The 17,790-nt window shown below is 41.8% G+C and overlaps 2 protein-coding genes across 2 annotated transcripts; one reads left to right on the top strand and one right to left on the bottom strand.

Annotated features, from left to right (window-relative positions):
* Nucleotides 1–5,200: 5,200 nt before the first annotated feature.
* Nucleotides 5,201–7,521, bottom strand: Mgst3l1 (microsomal glutathione S-transferase 3 like 1). Its single transcript, XM_063273814.1, has one exon. It carries the CDS (start codon nucleotides 7,113–7,115, stop codon nucleotides 6,657–6,659), a length of 459 nt encoding a protein of 152 aa, XP_063129884.1. The 5' UTR covers nucleotides 7,116–7,521; the 3' UTR covers nucleotides 5,201–6,656.
* Nucleotides 7,522–15,302: 7,781 nt separating this feature from the next.
* Utp3 (UTP3, small subunit processome component) lies at nucleotides 15,303–16,957 on the top strand. The gene has a single exon (NM_001012036.1). It carries the CDS (start codon nucleotides 15,483–15,485, stop codon nucleotides 16,893–16,895), a length of 1,413 nt encoding a protein of 470 aa, NP_001012036.1. The 5' UTR covers nucleotides 15,303–15,482; the 3' UTR covers nucleotides 16,896–16,957.
* Nucleotides 16,958–17,790: the final 833 nt, after the last annotated feature.

Below are 17,790 nucleotides of genomic sequence, written 5' to 3'. Positions count from 1 at the left end.
GGAAAAATGAGTTTTAATAATAAATAAAATTTCCCAGCCCCAACAAACAGGAAAGCACTCCTTAACATATTTGATAGTTCCTTTGATATTATCATAAAGGATATATGAGGCAAAAGAGAATAGTCACCCTTCAAATTCTCTAAAAATTTATCTGCCTTCAGATTTTTCTTAGCATTCCTGTAAACAGACTGTAAAACACACCAACTCTAAAAAGGAAAAATTAATAATTTAAAAGAAGGCTAGCACGTGTGCCTGAGATGCTGCATGGTACACTCAGCTACACTCAGTTACAGAGGCGCTCCATAGCTCCGTAACTAAGCTTATAACCGAGGACACCTAACACGAGAATCCACAGTCAACTGACACTCCCACAAGGACATATAGAAGGAGAAAACTGACATGGAGATCTCTCTCCCCAAATCTCAGCTCACCATGTAGCTATGATAGTGACCCATCAGAAACACAGCATTTACCATATCTCCATATAAACTCTTTCTCTAACTTGTAGAACTCTGACAAGAAAGGCAGAGCAGAGATGGTTAGAGTTAGGACTAGGGGAAGGTAAGAGTTGTTGGGTCAACTCAGAGAAGGAAACTAAAGGAAGACTCTGTTAGTACTAGAGGTAAAAATCTTCAAAGCAGAGAGCAGTGCATTCATAAAGACAAAGCATGCACAAGTGGAAACTGATGTTTGTACAAAACACATGTGACTGTTATCAGTGCAACATTAAACAAACTAAAGCTTCCCAACCGTCCCAGGTTACCACCATCACTCATGTACCTGGTTACTATAGAGGATAGAGTTCCTCAGCTGGGCACAGTAGCTCACTCCTGCAATCTCAGCATTCAGGTGGCTGATGCAGGAGGACTGCCATGAGCTCAAAGCCAGCCAAGATGCTGTCTGAAAAGGGGTGATGGTGGATTTCCCTGTGGTAAACCATACTGGCAATATATCCTCCCCAGCACGACCCTTGCTTGCTGTGTTGTTTTCAACGCTCTAAAAGGCCTTGTCTTCCAGACATCATATTCTGATGAGGAAGACTGACAAAAAAAGAAAGGTAAATAAAAAATTCACACGCTATGATGAGTGCTCAAAAGGAAACCTGCACAGGAATTAAATGGTGAGGCCGAGAAGCAGGGCTGGGGTCACCTCCATCAGAGCATACTTGGGAAAGAGGAGGCACATCAGACAGAAACATGAACAAGGTGAAGCTTACGTTGGCATAACAATTGACCATACAGAGTAATTTCAAACACCGACATTGATTATTTCCAAAGCTCTGTTATATCCCTAGGTAGCTAAGCTAATCAGCTCACTCCATGCTTGCACCGCAGTCTAACTGGGGATTGGGAGTTCTTGTGATGTTTGCCCTGATGGGCAGTAAACTGGACATCCATGTGCTAAACAGCAGTCTGTCACCAAGCTACATTCCTCGTCCCCAGACTTTTATCTCAACATTCTGAGAGATAATCCACTTTCAAGCTCATTCAAACTGTTGGCAGAAATTATCCCTGCTTTTGTTAAAACCTACTCCCCATTTATTTGCTGGCTACAAGTTTTTCTAAGATTCTAGAACCTGAGACCATCCCCTTTAACACTGCTTTAACATCAAAATCAGCAAGTGGGGTCAGCAGAGGGCATTGGATCCCCTGGAACCAGAGTTATGAATGGTGTAACCATAACTCAAGGGTGCTGGGAATAGAACCTGGGTCCCCTGCAAGAACAAGAACTATTACATCGTCTCTCCTGCACAAGGCATGGGTATTATGAAGGAGTCAGTTTTCTGCCTAGTACAGGAACAAAAGAAAAAAAGGAAAAAAATAGAGACATCAAGTAAATGGAATTTGATGGAGATGACATGGTCTGCACAGGTCATGGAGCAAGGAAGAAAACCCCCATATGCAGGAGAGTGAGGAGGAAAATGTAAATGACACTCACTATGTGCTTCCTTATAAGAGAAATGTTAACAGTCACTTGATTGATTGATTGATTGATTGATTGACTGATTTATTATCACTGTGTGTGTGTGACTGTGTGAGTGCAGCCATGTGTGCACAGTGCATATGTGGAGGTCAGAAAACAGCATTTGAGTATCAGTACTGTCCTTCCACTGTGGGTCCTGGGGATCAACCTGCAGGTTAGGCTTCTGCCATAAGTTTCTCTATACATTAAGCCATCTCAGTGGCCCAAATGAATTTTCCTATTTACTTTGTACACATTTTTCTAGGCACAGTGGCTCAGGGCTATAATCCTAACACTTGGTGAGATGGAGGTAGAAGGATCCCAAGTTTGAAATCATTTTTCAATTACATAGTAATTTAGGTCACCTGAGATCCTGTCCCAAAAAAGAAAAACGAAAGAAAGAAAATAAATAAATAAAAATATTATCTATTTTAGATTTTTGTTTGTTTCCTTCTTTGTTGAAACAGGGTTTCATGCAACCCAGCAACCCAGGCTAGCCTCGAACATGGCGTGGAGATGAGGCCAGCTCTGAACTTGTGACTTCCCTGCCTGCAGCTGAGAAGTGCTGGAATCAGCGGCACGCGGTGCACACACTAGACGAGACTCTAACTTGAATTTTAGAATCAGCCCTGGTCATCCTAAAGACAAGGTGTAACCCGGAACTAATCCACTTCACTTTACTGCTCAAAGTACCAAAAATACTAGACACTCATTTTTCCCACATATGTATGGAACAATCTCTAATTGGCATTTTACAGCCCTAAATATTTTGGTTTTTGCATGCAGAAATTGCAATATTAGTATCAATCACAGTATTTGTCAAATTTCTATTTGGATATCAGAAAGCAAAATCTTAAATTTAAAAAGAACTCAAAACATGGGGAGAAACTTTATTTCAAATGTTTCTAAAAAACAAAAATTTAACACAGCTAAAAAGTTAAACTCGTTTTTTTCCAAAAGCTTTCCACACAGACTCTTGGGGCAGGTCTGTGGTTAAAATGTCTATAAGGAGAATTGCACCTGCGCTGTGGTCTGTTTTTAAATAAACCTGCACCTGCAGTGGCTTTTCATAGAATTCTATTGGGACCCGCCTGTTGGCTGACTGGCATAACCCAGAGCTAACCCCCACCCACAGGTCCTAGCATGATCATTTTTCTGCTGACACAATAATAAACATGGTACCAAGGGAATCCTTCAAATGACAATAGGCCACGTTTAGTCCATCAGCCCCAGTGTTCCAGTCTAGCTGTGCTTTAAAGAGGTGGGGAGGTGGCTGCTGCTAGAGGCAAATATGGTTTCTTTCCTTTCCTGTAATACACGGGTTGCTATTTCCTGTTTTAGAATCCTTTTATTCTGCCATTTCCTTAACAAAAAATTAACTTTCTACCATACAATCCTTATCAAAAATCCAAAGTATTTTAATTTAATCTTATCTAGTCACTACTTAATTCAAGTCACTCTTTACTATTAAAATAGATTGCAATAAACTTCACTTGTGTCCCCACATTACCTTACAGATTAGCACATTCCTTCACCTTTTTAAAGTCATTTTCTTCATATGTATGTAAATTCTCTCTTACACTAAATGAATGCTTCCTTGAAGCACAGTGGGGTTCTTAAAGAGCAGTTTCAAATAGCAATATAAAAAAGAATAGGAAGAGAAAACAAACAGAACCATAGGGCTGGGAATACGGCTCAATGAGTTCTACCACCATCATCATACACACATAAATACATACACATATGAGCACACATTTGTGTATACACACACATACACACATACACACATACACATGCATACACACATGAGCCCACACAAGCACACATACATATACAGCAGATTTGTTTGGTTAAAGAGCAAGACTCGTTTCTATAATTCTGGTACTCAGGAGACTGATGCAGGAGGATTGTCCTGAGCCTGAAGACAGCCTGGGCTACATAGTAAACCCCAGGCCAGTATCAGTTACTGTGAGACCCAGCACGGCAGTTCTCAGCCTGAGGTCATGACCCCCACAGTGGTCACATATATCCTGCCTATAAGATATTTACATTCCAATTCATAACAGTAGCAAAACTCCACTTATGAAGTAGCAACAAAAATAACTTTATGCTTAAGGGTCACCAAACTCGAGGAACTGTGTTAAAGGGTTGCAGCATTAAGTTGTATTAAAGAAACACTGTTCTAGAGAGAGTAAGAAAGGGAGAGAGAGAAGAGACATTTTCCTTATTCTTTTTTTTTTAATTTTTTTAACTTTTTAATTAATGTCTCTTTATATGAGTACACTGTAGCTGTCTTCAGACACACCAGAAGAGGGCACCAGATCTCATTACAGATGGTTGTGAGCCACCATGTGGGTGCTGGGAATTGAACTCAGAACCTCTGGAAGAGCAGTCAGTGTTCTTAACCACTGAGCCATCTCTCCAGCACCCATTTTCCTTATTCTAATTATTTTATCAGTGTTTATATTTGCCATGATTACTACATTAAATACATTTTTCTTGAGAACAAGGAAAAGAATAATATATGAGAAATAACTAATCAGATATTTAAAAATATCAAATGCGGGGCTGGGGATTTAGCTCAGTGGTAGAGCGCTTACCTAGGAAGCGCAAGGCCCTGGGTTCGGTCCCCAGCTCCGAAAAAAAAAAAAAGAACCAAAAAAAAAAAAAAAAATATCAAATGCAGGGCTGTGGTTTGGCTGGTCAGAAAAAACACTTGCCGGGTTGGGGATTTAGCTCAGTGGTAGAGCGCTTGCCTAGCAAGCACAGGCCCTGGGTTCGGTCCCAAGCTCCGGAAAAAAAAAAAAAAAAAAAAAAAAAAAGATTGCGTGCTAGAAAAAACACTTGCCCTGTAAGCACAAGGACCTGAATGTTTAGAACCCATGCAATTTCAGGTGGGCTGGCAGGGCAGTGCTCATAATCTCAATGCTGAGGATGTAGGCACAGGAGGGTCTGTGGTTCTCATGGGCCAGTGCAGCCTAGTTGGTGAGCTCTGAACCAATGAGAGACTCTATCTCAAAGGAAGTGGACTCCTGAGGATGAGACCCCAGGTTGTCCCTCCTGCCTCCACAAACACATACATCTATGCTATTGCACACACAACACACATGTATCCTACACACACATGAACATACATACTCATAGCATAAAAATATGTAAGAGATCCAACTATAAAGATGTGTTGAAAAGTATCACAATTTTTCTACTTATCAAAAGCAAGGAATCTATAAGCAGATATTGTCTGGGTTCAGTACGACTTTGAAAGCTATTTAAAATTTCTTTTTCTGGGCTAAGTCTGTAGAGAAATAGCCCTGTGTTGATCTCTAGCATTGAAAAAATAAAAACAAATCTATTTTCTTTGGTTTCATTTATAAAACAGGCATAGCTAAGGTATATATGTCATTAAAACTGATGGTAAATTGTAGGATGTCATACAGGTGAAGGCAGGTACAAGATAGAACAAGGCCTGTTATTGAACAAGAAGGAAGAATGGGTGGGAGAAAAGTTTTAGAGAGAGGAGGAGACTGGAGCAGGCTGGAGAAGCAGCAGAGAGAACATGGAGGCAGATGTTAAGATTCCTCTCTGCACATTTACAGGTTGTTATGAATATTCTTAAGGGATGGATGTGTACAGGGCTTTGTATGTCTAGGTGGGCAATCATATCTTATCAATTAGATCAGAGGTTATTGTGCTGTGTGTTCTTTCGTGTGGTGATTTAAGTTCAAGAGAGTGTGTGGCAGCTGGAGACACTAGGTCATCACAGAATTGGGATGTATATGTTTGGCATGGTGGCAACCTGCCTTGGGAACTAGATGGGTAGAGAGATTGCTGCCAGGCTCAGAGACAAGCCATCAGCAGTGTGATACGGGATGGAGCAGATCCAGTGAGAGGCTTTGCTGACTGAGATGAAGATATCCACCAGATATCTTGGGGCACTGCAGTGCCAGACCTACTGTGGGGTAAAAGACAGCGTTTTTTATAATTTTACAGCAACAGTAATTAATAAGTATAAAGTACCTAGAATACGGTTGAAATGTGCACTTGATTCTTTTGGCATTAATCATTATTATTAACATTACTGAAGAACAACCGTTTTTTATTCAGATCAACTTGAATGCTAGATCTGGCCATGTCTGTATTTTAGAATCTGTGAATAAGCTACATTACACAGCAATGTGGAATTTAGGTTGCAGCTGAAATTAAGGCTGCTACCCATCTATGAGATCATCATGAGTTGTCAAGTGGGTACAAGTTAGCCAACCACAAGGTTCTTATTGCGGAGAGGTCACACGAGCATGAGTGAGCGATGCTAAGATCCTGAATCACTGTAAAGGAAGGAGCCACAGCAGGGGAATGTGGCAGCACTGTCCCTAGAGCTCAGAGAGGCATCAAACACTCTCCTCTTGAGACTCCAGAAGGAACACAGCCCTCCCAACACCTTGATTTTGATCCAAAGAGACCACAGCAGGCCTCTAACCTACTTGACATAACAATCCTTGTTTGACGGTGAGCTTTTGGGTCCATACGGTCTGTCCATGGGGTCTTTTCTCTGTCGAAACCTTTAACCCAGATGTGGCCACATTTTTTTTATGAGGCTGACGCCAGATAAGTTCTTATTATATTTAAAAAACAGTGGAGCTGGAAGTAAGGGCAGGTCGTTGAAGGTGACTGAGAGGTGAAAGGCCTCCCATTCCTCAGTGGCAGGATCTGGACCCACTGCCTAGGCCGGGTTTAATCCAGCCGAGATGCTGGAAAGCAGAGCACACGGTTGTGCCCATCAGGGCAAAGAGGGCAAGAGAGCTCACAGCTCCTTGATATCGCTTGCTAGGGTCTCCTGTGTAGTAGCCATATGCGTAAAGAACTCGCCCAATAATCCACGCCACGCCCAGGCCAGAAGCTATGCGCGGGTGGTAAACACCTCCCACGGTTAGGAAGAATAGGAAGGGAGGGTACACCTCCAACGTGTTCTGGTGGGCGCGCTGAATGCAACTGAACATATACCCATTCTCAGGATCTGTGCTGTACATGACAGGGTACTCTATCTTGTACTTCTTGCGGGCTTTGCCCAGGTTGATGGCTAGGTGGAGCACCATCATAAAGCTGGCGGCACCAGTGAGAAGCACGAATCCATATTCCTTAGAGAGGACAGCCATCTTGGCTCTAGCTCACCTTGACGCGCCTGGTGCAGACCTAGATGTGGCCACATTTAATTCGTTCTTGAATTTCTGATGGGGTTAAAGACTAACTATAGTCTGATAATCAAACCTAGGCTGTTTGACACTGAGGAAGACTTGAAAGGATAGTTTTCAGATTGTAATACAAGTTAAAAGCAGAATCTAATTCAGGTATAAAATTGTAAACTCTTTAAGTTAGGATAGATGGTAAAGTCCTTTATCTAAATTGAGAAAATTGATGGACTAGACGTTTTAAGCATATATTATACCTCATAGTTTACATAACTGTTATAATTGTGTTCAGTGTATAATAGAAAGAAAAGGCCTTTTTAGTGGACAAAGGGTAGGGCTTGTGCTCTCATGCTAATTGTGTTACCCGAAAAAAAAAAACCTGTTTGCAGTGTCCCACGTGTAGATAAAGAAGCCTGCCCCCAGTTGGATCTGATTGGGAAATAAAGTCGGCAACGGACAACGGCTGTGCAGGGAGAGAGGCCGGACTTTTAGATTTCCGGGACTAAGGAAGGAAGAAGGGATTCTGCCAGAAGAGGCATGTAGGACTGACCACGCTGTGGAGGTTGAGATGGCTGAAATGCAGTTACAAAAAAAAAAAAGAGCAGCCCCATGGGAGGACGGTCCAGAAGGAAACAGGGCAGCAAAGATTTAAAGTGTTAACTCAGGAATACTGGAAGGGAGTGTGTGTTAGCCTCCAGAAGGTTCAGGAAGTGCCCAACCATTGAGCTAGTAAGTCTCTGGCTCTGTTTGTGTGTGGGGGGTGGGGGGGGAGGAACCAACTCTGCGTGGGTGGCAAGAAATGCAATCACCTGCCAGGAGCTCAGAGAGGATTAACAATTCACCACAACAGCCACGTGACTGGAAAATTTCAGGCACTAAGGCCTGGGTTGAAGGTCTTCTGAGGGAATACCGGGCAGAAGTGCAGAAATGGGGCCTTGGATAAAAGTATCATAAAGACTGTCCAAGCTCTGCTTGCAGAGCCATCTCCAGGAGCAAGCTAAACAATATACAAAATGTGCCTGGGAAATAAGAGTTATCTATTCCTGAAGTGAACCCATAGTCCTGTGTCTCTGTCTACAGCTGCTCTTTTGAGGTCCCTGTGTTGTTCATACTTCTGCTGGCTGAATCGTTACACCATGAGGTTTGTGGTCATTATTATAGCAGCAATAAGAGAGCTATAATAATTTGGGGCTCAGAATTTTCTTGTATAGTCGGGGCAAGCACATGTCTTCATTTAAAATAATTTCTCTTTAAAACAAATGAAACAGAGTGCTAGCAGTAAGGCCAAAGCTGCTTTCTCCGTCTTTCCCTCATTAAATATACATTGGCATTTATTATACACGGCAGGACTGAAAGGGAAAAATTATAACCTTTAATCAGACTCAAATACAGCATAGTAGATAATTGTGATATTTTCATTATGGTAAAACACAGATTTGTAGGCTGGAGGAATAATTCATGTTAGAGAAGGCCTCCTAGAGGAAGTGAGATACAAGCCAAGGGTAAAAAATTAGTAGAAATCAGGCACAAGAGGGATGAATGCAGTCCAGGTGAAGACTGTAATATCATTGGCAAACTGGGAGTTCAGAGAAATCATGACCATTCAAGGAAGTAAATCTCAGTATGTCAAGAAGAGTTCAGAGACTCTATACTCCATTTATTTCAACATATAAATCCTTATATAAAACAGTTCTGTAGAAAGCTAAAACATTCTATAGGAGTATAAATTTGGGTGTTTATAAATGATTGTACTGCATATTTGGTTACCTGGTTCAATTCATTATCAACATAAAATACATTTTCTGATACAATATCAGAATATTAGAAATTTACTCAGACCTAAAAGTAAACACTTAGGTAATACATTCTTTCTATTTTAAATGTGTACTGGAACAGTGTACTAGGTAACAATCATAGTATGAAGGAATGCTCTAATACACCAATTAGGATAAACAAAAGTGCTTTGAAAGGAAAAATTTACAGTAAGTAGACAATTTTTTATTTTAAAAAAAAATGGTTCTTGGGGTTGGGGATTTAGCTCGGTGGTAGAGCACTTGCCTAGCAAGCACAAGGCCCTGGGTTCAGTCCCCAGCTCTGAAAAAAAGAAAAAAGAAAAAAAAATGGTTCTTTCTTATTCTGTGTGAGTGTGTGAGAGGAAAACTTCCAGGAATCACTTTCTCCTTCCACAGAGTAAATCCTGAGGCTCGAACCCAGGATAACAGGAAGTATCCGCCTGCAATGCCACGGCGTTAAATCTACAGTGATGGGGGGGGGGCACGGTGGTAGAACTGGTACAGCACACGCAAGACCCTGGATTCAATCCCAGTGCCACAAAAAAGACTAATAACTAAATAAGTACATGCTTTTATCTTATCACAGACAGACAGACAGACAGACAGACAGACAGAAGGAAAGAAAGAAAGAAAGAAAGAAAGAAAGAAAGAAAGAAAGAAAGAGAGAAAGAAAGAAACTTCCCAAAATTAACTAATGAGGGAACAACAGAACAATCTCAGAGTAAAATCCTCAAATTACACTTTCTGGTGTTTGCCTGTACTGCAAACATACTAAATTGCTAAAAATGGTTTCCAAGGCTCCCAACTGGAAAGTAGAGGAAGACGACATAGCCGATGCTCACGTTTATTCACATGTCTGTCACTATACTGGGCATCACTGATAGTTTCCGAGTCCTCTCCCTCTATAACCTGAGGGTTCCAGTTCTTCCAGTGCAAACTAGGAAACAAGACAAGTGGGAAAATAAGAGGTAGAGAAAGGGGGCCTGTATGTTAAGTGAAGGATGAAGAGGCTGTTTTGTTTGCTTGTTTGTACAGAATCAGAAGAGATTAGATCTAGAGCATAGTTCCCTGGATGGATACAGCTGGAGTTCAGTCCCCAGTACCCGGTAAGACTGAGAATGGTGGCACAGGCCTATACACCTCCGTAGTCATCTTTAGCTATCTAGAGAGTATTGGACCATCTTAGGCTACATATAACCATTTCAAAAAAGAAAAGAAAAAAGTCAAAGCAGCTCTTCATTTTGTCATTCAGGCAATCAAACCAAAGACACAAGCTTTTAACTTTCAACACCTACCACACATTGCCATGGGAGTTTCCTGTCACACTTCCAGCTCATTTCTAGGTGTTTTTGTGACTTAAAATAGATACAGACCTTATTTGCAAAAGGTTTCTATCAATATTAGCTCATAATAAGTGGTTTCTAACAGAAGCCAGTGGAAACTACACTTCAACTCCTCCATTTTCTTTCTTATGCCTAAAAATAATCCTTCTTTCTTTTTTTGTTCCAAAAATAGTGACCTGTGTGATATTGGTGTGTCTCAGTAAGTCACAGTTACTACACTGACTATACATTCCCTACCATTCTTATATCAGCCATTATTATTACTGTCACTACCTCATTGAAAGTAAATAAAAACTACTTTTGATAACTTCAATCTTCTGAAACTAGTCTATAATTCTGGGATATAAATAAATATTCATTCAACTATTATATTATGTTCATAAAAACCATATTTAATATTCCACCATTCAACTATAAATTATTATAAAAAATTAAAAGCCTATACTGCAGGCCATGACAGTAAATATTTTTTTCTTTTTTTTTTCTTTTTTTTTGGAGCTGGGGACCAAACCCAGGGCCCAAGCGCTCTACCGCTGAGCTAAATCCCCAATATTTTTAATCCCTTCATCCAAGAGGTTGGAGTGGAAGAATCACAAATTCAAGGCCAGCCTAGGCTACATACATGACATAATCAAAAATAAATAAGAATGTGGCTGTGGTGTCAGACATCCTTAATCTCAGTGCTCAGGAGGCAGAGCAAGCAGAGCCAGGAGTCAATCCAGTCTGCGATACGTGGCAAGTTAGGAGACTGTCTCCAAACAAAAGCAAATATACAAAGACAAAAGTGATGTTAGACACATGACCCATTCACTGTTGGAGTGCCTGTTGCTCTTTAAAGGACCCAGGTTTGATTCCTAGCACACACAAGCTGGCCCACAGACATCCACAGCTCCACTTTCAGAGTCTCCAACACCTCTTACCCCTTTCTGGCCATCACAGGGTACCAGGTGAAAGGCTTCTCCATGTAAAGTAAATTAATACATCTAAAAAGGTAAGAAAAACATAGATATGGCAGAATCTGTTACGTGCAATGACTGGTAACATTATATATCATGACTTTACTATTACTTCACTAGTCCAATACAATAGAGTCTAGGAGTAAGACAATACTTTCACAACCCAGAACACATTCCCTGAAGTAAGTATCCTAGCATTATCTAGGCTCTCAAATGTCATTCATAAAACCCTATGCTCTGTGAGAAAACACTGTAAATGTCTTATAAAGAAAAAAGGAGTTATCTTACTAACTCCTGGACATCAAAATAATGTAATTAACTTTCAAGGCAATGAATAATTGTAGCTTCCACAGATACAGAAGTGAACTGTAGACTAGTAAGATGGCTCAGCAGGAAAGACAGCCTGACAGACGACCTGAGTTAGATCCCTAGAACTCATGTACCACAGTGCACACCTACACACATGAAATAACTTTTTTTTCCACTTAAAGAAAAACCCAAGTGTTTTCTAATAGCTGCTCATTTTCTCTGGGAATTCATGTTTTTCTTTTTAGTTGACATGGGCTTACATTCTCTAGCATCACTTAAATCAATCTTATTTTCAGGAATAAAAAATTGCTTTGTGATAGGGTCTGGCCCTATAATACACTGGCCAGTGTAGCCTAGAACTTATAGTATGGAACAGGATGTTCTTAAAAATCAAAATCCTCCTGCCTAAGTCCCCTTCTAATAGGACTACAGTACTTCTGGCAGAAATATAATTTTCTTGCAAAAAAATTCTCAATTAAATGGTAAGTAACCCTAATATCAGGCTTAGAGAAATATATAATGGAACTACTGGAATACAAAAAATAATAGGAATGAAAGCTATTCTTTATTAAAAGAATAATTAAATAATTAAAATATTAATTTAGTCATTCACATTTAAAATATTTGAAATAGTTTTTAACTTACCTATAATGTGTGCATTTTGATCAAAATATGACTAAGATTTCACATACTTTGAGATAAAAATGAACAGAACACAAAACGATTTCACAGTTAGTGGAAATTTTAATATAGTATTATTATAGCCCCAGTTTCTTGAAATGATCTTTAAGCCCCAGTGCGATCCGAGTGTCCTGCACCTGGTGAAGAGCTTTGTGAGGCCCTACTTTTCTATCTGATGACTCTGTGTTTGCCTTTGGCTCTTCTGCAGTATAAACTGAACACAGAATGACACAATGTGTGTCACAGCCCACACGCCATTAGAACTTGCTATTATCATAGACCACAGGCAGTTAATGTCGTGTCTACTAAACTTTACATTCAAGGATGCCACTCTCAATTTTTCCTTACTTTTCCTTAATAATTTTTGTTCACTTTGCCTTTAAAAAAAAGGGAAGCTGGAGAGATGCTCAGTGATTAAGAGCACCGACTGCTCTTCCAGAGATTCTGAGTTCAAATCCCAGCATCCACATGGTGGCTCATAACCATCTATAATAGGATCTGATGCTCTCTTAAAAAAAGCTACAGTGTACTCACATGAATAAAACAAATACATCTTTTTTCAGAAAGAAAATGTAAATTCAAATATGAGGTTTATGCTTATTATCAGAACATGTGTTTCTAACCACATCCTATTCATTAAACTGTATTTTCTAGCTGGTCACTGGTGGCTCAGACCTTTAATTCCACCACTCAGGAAGAGAGGCAGAAAGATCTCTTTGAGTTGGAGGTCAGCCTGGTCTACTGAGCTTGTTCCAGGGCAGCCAAGGCTACATAAGGAAACCCTGTTTTCTAAAACTGGGTAAGGGCTTGTAAAGGTTTCAGACACCCTTGAGCACGTAAGGTATTGTATACTTTAAAATACCACTTTTCTGAAAGATATATTAATGTTCTCTTCTTATAAGAAAAACATTTTATTAAAGAATTAGAACTGTCATTTTATGATACTGTTAAGACTACTATGATGCTCAAATCAATATGGGCGTCAGCTAGTGCACAAGGAACCAACTCTAATGGATTTTCTTGATGTAAAATCCTGGTGCAGGATTTTATGGCTCTGATTTCTATAGCAGACTCCCTAGTTAAAATTGTCTGCGAGTCTGTTTCCAAATATGTTAAACTAAAGTTGAAAGTGATGACTACTGAATCCTTTCTAGTTCAGTTTATGTCTCGGAGATGCTTACATGTGTATACATCATCCCCTAAGCTTTATATAGCACCTAGGATACGAAGTGAAATACTCTTTAAACAAATTGAACATATTCATTAAACAAATTGAACATTCCTCTGTACCAAACTTGGGGTAGGAGGTTAACTAGAGGATTTTTCAAGCTGTTTTGAGATTTATTATATATAAGCACACCGTAGCTGTCTTCAGACACACCAGAAGAGAACGTCAGCTCTCATTACAGATGGTTGTGCGCCACCATGTGGTTGCTGGGATTTGAACTCGAGACCTCTGGAACAACAGTCAGTGCTCTTAACCATCTCTCCAGCCCTCACACTGTTTTGAATACAACACAAATCCATTGATTTTGAACAGAAATGGTAAACCCTTTTGGAGAGTTTTTGTTTGTTTGTTTGTTTGTTTGTTTGTTTGTTTGTTTGTTTTACAGTTTCTAGCAGGAGAATGTAGCAAATAGCTATCCATATTCCCTCAACCAAAGAACAAAGACTGTCCTTCTCCATCTGGGAAGGCTATCTTCTTTAATCTGTCCTATCACCCAGGGAGCAGTGAGAACGGAGACATGGACCTGGAGTCAACTGTGGCGATGAGGGGAGTAGCAGGCAAATCACCCTCGGGTCTTTAAATCCTTTTATGATCGCGCGAGCCTATGCATGCGTGCGTGCCTGTGTCTGTTTGGATAGTTGTACTTATTGCTGTCTTATTTTATAAGACAAGGCCCCATGTGGTGTGTATAATCGCGACTTTGTATATCCTTTTAAATAAGGACGCTGACACATAACAAGACACACATTTGAGATGGCTTAGCTGGTAAAGGCGCTGTCTACTAAGCTTGACAACAGTTCGATCCCTCAGACCCGCATGATGGAAGGAGTCTATTCGCCCGCCCGTACTCTTGTTTTCAAAACATATGTAAAGCCTATGCTGGGATCCCAGCACTGAACGCTGGCTAACAATGGTCTTGTGAGCTCCAGCAGTCATTTCTCCCATTTGACTGAGTTCTGCCCTCCTAGTTCTGCCCTCCTAGACCACAAGGTCTCCAAACACGGAAAAATCATCTATTTTGGCCATTATTTCTCTCTCAGAGCCTAACACGCTGCCAGGCATGTTGGTGCTTGACCAATGTTGAAGAACACAACAATGAATGATTATTAAGTACTGCCATCCAATTCTATACCGGCGGGCGGGGGAGGGGGGCTGTCCTTTAATGGCGGTCCACCGCTGACAGCTTCAGTGTTTTCCAGAACGTCTAGAAAAGCGAAAACTGTTCCAGCAGAAGAACACTATCGCGTCTTTTTCCTTTTCCCGGGGGATGGGGGGCTGCCCTCAGAAAACCGCCAAAGTCCGCCCTCGGCTCGCCTAAAAGCACACACTCGCCGTGCGGGGCCCAGAAACCCCGCCAGACAAAAACCCCGCTGTTTCGGTAGCAACCGCCAGACAGAAACAGAGAAAAGAACCAAGCCGGGAGGCTGAGACTAGCCTGGACAACATGGCGAGGCCCGGCTTCAGAAGTCAAGACAGACCAAAAAAACAAAACGAAACAACCAAACTTCCACTCGGGAGGACCGAAGAAACTAACCGAGAGCTGGGAAACTGTCTAGCGTAGCTCACTGGGCGCCCTGCTGACGCATGGAGACGTAGAGGCCCAGCGCCCTCTGTCGGCCGCAGGCTGTCTCGCAGCGACGCTGACGGGTTTCGACTCCACGCCGGAACTCGCGCGAGAGAGCGCGGAAGTCGCCACAAAAGGCTCGGCGGAACGGAAGGTCCTTAGCCTGCCGTTCCTATCCGGAAGTGTTTTAATTCGCCGGAATCGACTGCTTTTAGAAAGGCACAGCGGGACTACGCTTCCGAGGGCGAGCGGAAGTTCAGGCTCGCCGCTGTGCGAAGAGCACCCTGGGAGCGGAAGGAAATGGGCTTTTCCCAGACTCTGGGATCCGGTATTCACCAACTTGTGTGGCGTGGAGCGTGGTGGTGCTGAAAACCTCCGGTTGCTGGAATCGTTTCTGCGCGGACATCAGAAGTGGCGGAAATCGCGGCATCGCTGGGGAACCCGAGACCGCTGGTGAGCCATGGTGAAGCGATCACGGCGGCGTGGAGCGGCCCAGTGGGCCACCGTGCGGGCCAAGGCTGGTCGCACTGCCACGGACGAAAATGAGGACGATTTAGGGTCGCCGCCTTCTCCAGGGGACTCCAGCTACTACCAAGACCAGGTAGATGAGTTCCATGAAGCGCGATCTCGGGCAGTCCTGGCTAAGGGCTGGAACGAAGTCGAGAGTGGGGAGGAGGATGACGATGAGGAGGAAGAGGTGCTACCTCTAAATATTGACGATGAAAATGACGAAGATGGAGAGAGTTCCGAGGAGGAGGAGGATGGCGAAGATGATGATGGTGGGAGCTCCGTACAGAGTGAGGCTGAGGCCTCTGTGGATCCCAGCTTGTCCTGGGGTCAGAGAAAAAGGCTTTATTATGATACAGACTACGGTTCCAAATCCCGAGGCCGTCAGAGTCAGCAAGAAGTAGAAGAGGAGGAAAGAGAGGAAGAAGAGGAGGCACAGGTAATTCAGCGGCGCTTAACCCAAGCCCTGCAAGAGGATGATTTTGGAGTCGCTTGGGTGGAGGCCTTTGCAAAACCCGTGCCACAAGTAGACGAAGCTGAGACTCGGGTTGTGAAGGATTTGGCTAAAGTCTCGGTAAAAGAGAAGCTGAAAATGTTGAGGAAAGAGTCACCAGAGCTCTTAGAACTGATAGAAGACCTCAAAGTCAAGTTGACAGAAGTGAAGGATGAGTTAGAGCCTTTGATACAGTTGGTGGAAAAGGGGGTCATTCCGCCTGGAAAAGGAAGCCAGTACCTGAAGACTAAGTATAACCTCTACTTGAATTATTGCGCCAACATCAGTTTTTATTTGATCTTAAAAGCCAGGAGAGTCCCCGCACATGGACATCCTGTTATAGAAAGGCTTGTTACCTACAGAAATCTGATCAACAAGCTCTCAGTTGTGGATCAGAAACTGTCCTCCGAAATCCGTCACCTACTCACAGCCAAGGAGGGTGCTGGAAAGAAAGACCTGAATCCAAAAGCAAAATTAACCAAGACCAAGCCAAAGTCTGCAAAGCAGACTGATGTTAACGCTGACCTGACTGAAGAGCCTGAGTTTGATGAGGCTGCACTAGAGTTCTACAAGGAAATGGAAGACAGGCCAGAGTTGAAGAGAAAGAAAGAAGAAAATAGTGCTGAAGAACAGGCTCTTGAAGAGCAAAACGCCAAGCGAGCCATTACCTACCAGATCGCCAAAAATAGGGGACTTACACCCAGGAGAAAGAAGATTGATAGAAATCCCAGAGTCAAACATAGGGAAAAGTTCCGAAGAGCCAAAATCCGAAGACGAGGCCAGGTTCGTGAAGTTCGTAGAGAAGAACAGCGGTATAGTGGTGAACTCTCTGGCATTCGCGCTGGAGTTAAAAAGAGCATTAAGCTTAAGTAAAGTTGCTCTTAGGCCTAGCTTTTGCCACTTACCGTAGGTCAATAAAAGTGTTTTTGCAGTAATGTGATTGTTTGTGTGTGATAACTAATTTTTAAGTTTAAAATTTTTCAACAGGGAAATGGGGTTGTTGCTTTGGGTTTTTTGTTGGTTTTTTGTACTGGGTGCTGGGAATTTAAACCTGGAGCCCGTGCATAACTACTCATAAGCTGTCTCCAGCCCTGGGTTACTATGTTATTTGCCCATTAAAGTCCTATTAAGAATTATAATTGAAGGGTTAAAAAAAAAATACTGTGTTGAAGTATTCCAATATTTTAGCAAATGTTAGCCTAGAAGATTTTCCCAGTTTAGGACACTTATGTAAGTTTTCATATGGGAAGAATATACCTTTGACAATCATGGGTTTTGTAAAATAGCATGCAAAAGTAACCAACAGGTTTCAATTATAATTGTAACTCCTGGGGCAGAATATTTGTATATGTGTGTTTGATGTTAAAGTCGATTGCATCTGTGGTAAAAGGCAGCTTTGGTTAAATGTGACAGAAAGGAAAAGATGCCTTAGTTACATCAATTGTATTTTTTTTAATAATTCTCTTTATGGTAAATAAGATGGAGATCCCATATTCCCTCTGCTGGTGATTGGCTGTGGTTGCTGTTTGTGCTGATTCTCGATTTGCTGAGAATTTTAAGTTTACAGGTACTATATGCATCCTTACAGTAAAAAAGATGATGCGGTTGTACTAGTCACAGATGTAGAGGCTATACAATTCGAGGTTGAGCTGATTAAGTGAGTTGGGGCCCTTGTACTACAAACATGCAGACCTGAGTTTCAGTCCCAAACAACAACAAAAGCAGTTATCTGTGCCCATAACCCCAGTCTTGGGAAGTAGAAATAGGT

This window comes from Rattus norvegicus, chromosome 14 (genome assembly GCF_036323735.1).
Source record: "Rattus norvegicus strain BN/NHsdMcwi chromosome 14, GRCr8, whole genome shotgun sequence".
NCBI classification, from domain to species: domain Eukaryota; kingdom Metazoa; phylum Chordata; class Mammalia; order Rodentia; family Muridae; genus Rattus; species Rattus norvegicus.
This window is presented reverse-complemented; position numbering and strand designations above follow the sequence as displayed.